The sequence below is a fragment of the Octopus bimaculoides genome, chromosome 8, assembly GCF_001194135.2.
Source record: "Octopus bimaculoides isolate UCB-OBI-ISO-001 chromosome 8, ASM119413v2, whole genome shotgun sequence".
Classification (NCBI taxonomy): Eukaryota; Metazoa; Mollusca; class Cephalopoda; order Octopoda; family Octopodidae; genus Octopus; species Octopus bimaculoides.
Genome location: NC_068988.1, coordinates 50,722,277 through 50,730,017, shown reverse-complemented (window position 1 = coordinate 50,730,017; position 7,741 = coordinate 50,722,277). Strand labels below are relative to the sequence as shown.

Sequence of the window (7,741 nt, the reverse complement as noted above, 5' to 3'; positions counted from 1 at the left end):
ACCCTAACCCTAACCCTAACCCTGACCCTGACCGTAACCCTGACCCTAACCCTAACACTAGTTTTGTGAGATTTGGCTGTTATTTCTAGCATGTAAATAGCCTGCTTGGTGGGGGGGGGGATTGAAATTTTTCAAAAAACTTTTTTTCAGAATCGGAATCTCCATAGCCTAAAACGTGGGATTCCGTAAAAAAAATTAATAAATAAGGCGGGGAAAGGTTCAGATTACATATAGTCCGTCTCTACCGAAAGGATTTCCACCAAAAAGGGAACGATAATTTATATTTGCATTAACTGCAGAGAGAGAAAGCCGCTATACACTTCTCCAGCCAAAATAGAAAAATGCCTGGAGAAGGTGTGGCCTTCCATAGTTTATGTCTGTCGAGGAAAGCAATATGGGACTGTGTTAACCTTTTGTAGCAACGAAGAGGAAGCGCGTAGGATGGCTGCTTTGACTTGCTCCTGTGACAAGTAACTGATGCCCACTTTATACATAGGACATCGTGTGACGAAGGTCAGGGTCTCAGACGTACCTGCTCATAGGGGCTAGGTCATGCAAGAGGATCATGGGGAGGTGATAAGCTGAAGATCAAGCCCTCAACAAAACAGAGCAAGCGTTCCAGGTTTTGGTTGCTCTGGAAGAAGTTCATGCTATCGTGGACTTTTTTTGTTTCGGTGAGTGTGAGCAGATGCGGATGGTCATGGAGGTAAGGAAATCCAGATGTTACATCTGGAACAAAACCGGCCACTTAAAAGCTTTCTACCCACTGTGGAGAAACTGAGAGAGATGCCTCACACTGCTCCAATATTCCCAACGCCAAATTCGTTGTAATCCTAAAGAGGAAAGTAGCGGCAACCACAACATCAAACAGAGAGGAAATAAGGCCATAGGAAATCCTACAGACTCTTTGGATATAAAAGGGGCCCCAGATGAGACAAAACCACCCGAGTGGATGATCGTCGAGTGGCCCTCAAAAAGAAAAGGGAGGGAGAAAATACAGACGTAACTCCTAAATCCCAAAATTTGCGAGCACGAAACTGAGAAGTTTCACTGCAGCCAATGTCGAAAACGCTGCAACCAATCTCGAAACCAAAGCTGCAAGTCAAAGACCGCAGCAGCAACAGCAGCCACAACAACAACAACAACAACAAGAGATGAATCAACCACAATATCGTGAGACACAAGATCTGCAACAGGGGAGTAGTCCATGTCAAACCCGACACTGTCCAGAAAACCCTAGATCTCATTTGTTTTCTGGGAGGGCAAGAGCTACTTGATACGGTTGAAGGTAGAAGGCTTCAGTGCCACCAGTGTAGAAAGTCTAGCCACCTGAGAGCTTTCTGCCCTCAACAGAAGGCAGGGAACCGTAGGACCCCTTACCCAAAAGGTATCAAAAATCCGCAACAAAAAAACCACCAGCGGACAATAACAGAAGCGGCACTAATCCTGACAGCAACGGCAACATCAGCAACAGAGCAGCAAAACTAGCAACTGCTGGAAGAACACCAACATTTGCAATAACAGTAGCAACAGCTACAACAACAACGCCAAGAATACCAGCAGCAGATGCACCACCACCTTCAACAGTAGAAAGACAAACAACGTTTACACAAAACACCCAAGGGCTCTCCAACGAAGCTGTCCCTCTCCCGCTCTCTCCCCCTCTCTCTCTCAGTTTCAGTTACCTCTAAACTTAAATACACGCATAGACTCCCACCGATATTCCACACATACACCAAACGTAAATGTGAGGACTGCCCCTTCACCAAAAAAAAAAAGAAAATTAAATTAGATACAAAACATCATATCTCACACAAATACACACCAAAAGATATTGAAAACACACCCACAGCAATCACAGATATATCTGCAACAATACCAATCTCTTCAGCCGCACCAACTTCTCCAGCATCACCATCATTAACATATCTACCGCCATTACAACAAACTCCACTAAAACTACCACAACTGCAACAATCCACTTAAAAAAAAACAACCTCTAACAACAACAACCAAAAACACGAACATAAAACGTCTTGTTAATGAGGAGAGCCAGCAAAGAATTGATAGCACGAAGGCAGGATATCGAGAAAGAGGGTGAGACCTTCGGCACCAGCATCACCCCCCCCCCACACACACAACTCTAAAACCGATGACCCTTCATTTTTATCCATACTTTTGTTTTTCAGGGTTTTACTTGGGTTTACTTTTATTTTCATTTCTCTTGTTTAAACCACGGCTTCTGTCCTTGAATATATAATATCATTATCTGTTTCAGGACTGACTTACTGCAATATAAGAATAACCAAGATGCCATTAAAAAAATGGAATTAATAGTCAACGGTTTGGAACCCCAAGTCGGTTTTATTCAGCTTTGTCTTAATAGGACAAATGTAAGTATTACTTTTCTTTTCCTTCTTTTCTTTGCTAGATTTTGAGTTTGTGTCTCATTTAAACATTCTTTAGGGTTGTCGTGAAATTTTAACATTTGTAAATGAATACTTACATTAGTCAATTTTAAGCGCTACTGCATACTTGTTGCATGCAGTGGGAACCTATTTTTCACTTTGGAATCAGTTTGACAATTTAGTGAAGTTATTGTAGCTTAGTCAGAAGAGTTGCACTAATAGCTTTTACGGTACCTTCGATATTGGTGTGAGAACATAAGGTAGAAAAGAAAATGCTATACATGTATTGCTGCCGTAGAAAATTGTAAAGGATATCGAGTTTATCATGAGACGGGAGAACTGGTTCAATTCGTTTTCACAGAATGGACTCTGCTAAAAGTACTCAAAGGAAGGTGGTGGCATTACAACAGGTCGATCACCCAAATATACGTATAAAACTCTGCGCTTTTGAAATTTCACTTACGAATTTAAATCAACCCAAGCTATTTTAGAAGTACCTTGAAATAGGGTTGAACCTGAAACCACTCGAGTGTGAGGCGAATCTCTCTACTACAAAGATATGATAGTGAGAACAATTAAGGTCCTTCTAACAGAATACGACTCATGAATCTGTTTGAGCTATATATTATGTATTTAGTAGTAATATGTATAGAACAGATTCAATCACAGGGCATATTTTACTGCAGTTGAAGCTAATTTACTTCATTTTTTTTTTTTTTTTGCTGGAGTTGAAGTCATTTTACTTAAGTTAAAGAAACTTACGTTTGTAATGTAACGTAACTATTACGAAATCCCATTTGCTCATCTAGAATAATTTTTAGACAAATAACTGACATCTCTGAAAGAGAGAAATAGGTGTGTGATGTCTTCATGCATTTCCTCGAAGTTATTTCCAATTAATTTAAATAATTTAATAATTTAAATGATAATTTAAAATGTGCTCTAGTTTTGACTCCCTAGGATTTTATTGGGGATTCTATAGCGTTCGCAACTTTTATCACTTGTTAAATACTTCTTTTAAGATCCGGAATTCCAAATCAATTCAACCGCATAAGCCTTTTAACCGCATTACTTTTGTGAATATGTGTTTGCATATGCATGTATATACAAATACGTGTAAATTAGATATATCTATATTTAATTTACTATGACTCTGTTAAAATATATTAAGAAAGAAATACAGTAAAGTTTTCTGTATGGAGTGCTTTTAGGGGAACAGGACGACGCTTGTGACGGAAAAGGATTTGCTTCGTAAATGATGAGAAATGACTATAGTTAGAAATCTAAACTGGATCAAGCAGAATTATAACGTGATGTTTAACTCACCTCACTATATACTAACCAAAATAAATCTACAAATAAAACCCATGAATTGCATTTCATTTTATTTATTTTATAGACCATTTTTTTTTATTACACTTAAGGTATTGAGTAGGGTTTTGTCTTCGATTCTATCTTAAGCCATGTATATTTCTTCTCATCAAGATATATTGAACTAATCTATTTTAAGTTACAGTAGAAATTTTACTAAAATATAATTCTTTACTAAATTATTTAATTCTAAATTTAGTTTGGTATATAACGGTTTAAAATATACAGTTACAACTGATCAATATTCTAAAACTTTGTAGCTAATCAGCTATACGAATCGAACTTTCCCAGTAATTAAATTTGATGACCCGTCAATTCCACAACCAACTACAACCGAAAAGGTAAGTATCTAATTTTCGACAATAGAATATTTTGAATGCGGTTTCTCAATTAAAACACTCAAACAAGTCAATGCACTTTGTCACTATCATTTATTTATTCATATATTTACTTCCATTACCGTATAACTAATTAGGACACATTCATGGATTTAGTTTTTGTTTAATGCCTTTTCTTGTTCCATAGATGAAAGTGATTATATAATAATACGAAAATCCTTTCTAGTGTAGGGAAAATGCCTGAAATTTTGGTGGAGGGGATTACTCAGTCATATCGACCACAGTGCCCAATTGATACTTATTTCATCAACCCCAAAAGAATAAAAGGCAAACTGAACCTGCACAAGAAAAGAACTAAGAAACCAAACTTTGAGATATGACAATATTCACAAACATGGAAATTTAGGTTAATCTATCGGGTATTTTTGGGTAGGACACGAAGAAACGAAGTGCTTCACAGTCAAAGTATCAATTTAAATAAACAATAATGGATCTTCAAAAGAAATGGAGAAATTTTCTAAATATTGTAGAAAGAGCCATACCTAGAACATGAAGAATGGAAATTGAAACGCTACCTATAATGATAGATGCCTTCAGAATGATTAATTATAGTTGCAAAAGTAGTGAAGTTGTTTCAAAACAATAAAGACTTCTACTGTGTATGCAAAATAGTACATGCTTGAAATCATTTCTACTGCACTAATTCATGCAATGGAACTGTGAACCAATGTATTTTCACAAATTGTGGTCGGATTACTTATTTTAACTATTATTAACTATATCATTCAGTTAACTATACACTATTGTAACAAATTAGCAGTTCCAAAATATTCTACATCTCTCTTTTTATATAAGAAGGTCAAAGGATAAATGGCAGTGCTTATGACATTTTATATCTTCATAGACTGGTGAGATTGATATTGCTTATGCTCAGCTTGATAATCTCTAATTCAACGTGTATAGAAAACACGTAGACAAAGAGGGATTCCAGAAGAGCGAATTTTGGAGAGGCAGGATAGGAAGAATTTAGGGTACTCTGTGGTTTGAATACCGTATGAATAACTGAAGAAGAAAATTAGGTGAGACGAGTCAACCTGGGCTGTGAGATTATGCAACCAGCTAGTTAGGAAGAATAGTGATTATTGTAGAATCGATAGAAGAGATAGAGAGAACCAGTTTATCTATGAGCTAATGGTTGAAGTATGTTAGTGATGGATGCTTCGCTAATTAGTTGAGTGACCCGTTGCGTTTGGTGTTAGACGTCCGTGTGTGTTTTGTGCGTATGTGTGTGTGTCTCACTCTGTTTAGTTTGTCCGTCTGTCAAAATAGGAGTAGTTGTAGTACCATCCACCACTTTCTTGGTCACTCAAAATTCAGAAAACCGAAAGGGAAAATATCATAGCTTCATTTCAATTCTCAAAAATAAGTTTTTAAGATTTTCTCAAATTAAATTCTTTTTATTTAATCTAATTTCACTTCTTTTTTTTTTTTTTTTCTAGAATTCAGCTGCAAAATTCTTCGTAAAGACCGGAATGATTTCCATTTTGATTTCTTATTGGTTAATTTAACACTTTTACAAATACTCGTCAGATCATATTAATAAAATATCCATTCCTATAAATATGAAAAATAATTTTTCATGTATAGCTGAGGAAAATCTTTGATGAATGTTTTCGTAGGTATTAACAAACTTTTTCTAAACTTATACGTATACATATGTATCAGAGTGTATGCGCGCGTGTGTGTAAAAATTTTAAAGTTAATTGCATATACCAGTAAACTCAAATTCTGTTTATTGCATACGATTTTAGTTTCCAGTATTGCATAAGGTTATCGGCATAAAATGAACCTTTATCTGCTGTGATATGTATTAAGGGATTCTTATAAGTTTCACTTTTCATAATGAGTTAAAGCTTTATTTTCCATAATGAATTAAAATTCAGTGTTACTTGCTTACAAAGGATTTATATCCAGAATGTGATATTTGTTCATATTATTCTCCGATTCCAATGGAGTTCAAAAATTCAAATACTTTTTTTGTATTATTTCCACGTAATAAAAATTTTCAATAAATAAACCTAAAAATAGCTTTTGAATCCATTTTGTTTTACTTATTTTGCTTTACTTGTTCTATTTATTATCGACTAGAATCGAATGTGATCGACTAGATTGACTGTGACCCGACTCATCACTTTGGATGGTTCTTCCAGTAATTAAGTAATTCAAACTCTACAAAACTCAGTATCCAGGTCTATGATGCTGGAAAGCATGATATATTGTAAACTATCAAATGGATAACAAAAAAGTGTAAATTTCTAATTTCCTATTGTTCAAAAAACTTATGCAAACTGAAAAATCAAACTTAGAGTTAAAATTTAGCAAATTTCAGCTTTTAATAATAGCAATATTAATTCTTTTTAATTCTGGGACCAGATCAGCAATTTTGAAAAAAGGAAAAGTCGAGTACGTCTACCTTGTGCCCAACTAGTACTTATTTTATCGACCCCGGAAGGTTGAAAGACACGGTTGGCGTAGCTGACTGTAAAACACCGAAGAAATACCACCAAGTATTGTGTCCGGTACAATAACGATTGTACCAGGTAGCTGCCCAAGGACAAAATTATAAAGTATAAATTTCAATAAATTATTTTAATTCATGATAAGGAATGTTATTACGACCTTCCTTTAAATCTGACAACTGTAGTCGAAAATAAATTATTTCCCTTACAAAGGAGCAGAATGTTGCTGACTGAAGGCTTTTGTAAAATAGTGAACCCACCTGAAATCAAATTGTTTCAAGTGGTTGTATTGCATTGAATAAATCAAAATATGTTCACAGCAGAAGTAACTCTTCTACAGACGGAAGGCGTTAGTAAATCTCTTGTTCTTTTTATTACCTTTCCCTACCTTCTTCAGTCGTCTCCACAAAATACGTAAATATTTGGTCTATTTCCACCGTCGAAATTTTTCTATTACGAAGACGATGAAAATACGTGAAGTATTTTATATACTCTTAATTTTATTCTCAGCCATTTCCCATGTTAAACACAAGCAGAAGAAAAAAGATAGACAAAGCTACGCAACCCATTTTCACATGAATATTAATGGGATGACGCAAAAATAGACTAGCAATCCCACGTAGACATAAATAGCACATAGTTTCACGTGTTCTATACGGTAGTCTTTAGATAAACAAGACAGATCATTCTAAACATAATGACTCGCTTTTTTTATATTTTTGTATTTTATACTAAAGTGAATTAACCCTAACATATGTGTCTGTATCTTTTGTAAGTGCATGTGTGTATGGGGAGTGTCTGTATCACCTATATTCTCTGTTAATACGTGTTCGTTTGTATTTGTTTTTATTTATTTATTTGTTCATGTGTGTTTTTTTTTTGGTTTTTTTTGTGTTTAATTAAATTTTGTTAACGTATGTAGTATTTAATTCCATTTGTTTATCTATGTATTGTATTATACTTTGTTCATATTATTATTGGTTTATGGGTAACATGTTGTCACATGCTGTGGTTTGTGGTTTGTTAGTGGTGTGTGTTAGTGTTCCATTCCAGTTTGCTATTCAGGCTAGGTTTCTCTTCTATTATGTATGTAGCTTCAGTAATT

The 7,741-nt window shown here is 35.1% G+C and overlaps 1 protein-coding gene across 1 annotated transcript in view; it reads left to right on the top strand.

Moving 5' to 3' along the window:
- Positions 1-7,553, top strand: part of LOC106881907 (DBH-like monooxygenase protein 1) — a 34,913-nt gene extending 27,360 nt beyond the window's left edge. Inside the window, exons 11-13 of the mRNA XM_014932430.2 lie at positions 2,279-2,393; positions 4,040-4,120; positions 5,617-7,553. Coding sequence (XP_014787916.1) covers positions 2,279-2,393; positions 4,040-4,120; positions 5,617-5,685 — 265 coding nt within the window. The 3' untranslated portion in view covers positions 5,686-7,553. The remainder of the gene's footprint in view (positions 1-2,278; positions 2,394-4,039; positions 4,121-5,616) is intronic.
- Positions 7,554-7,741: the final 188 nt, after the last annotated feature.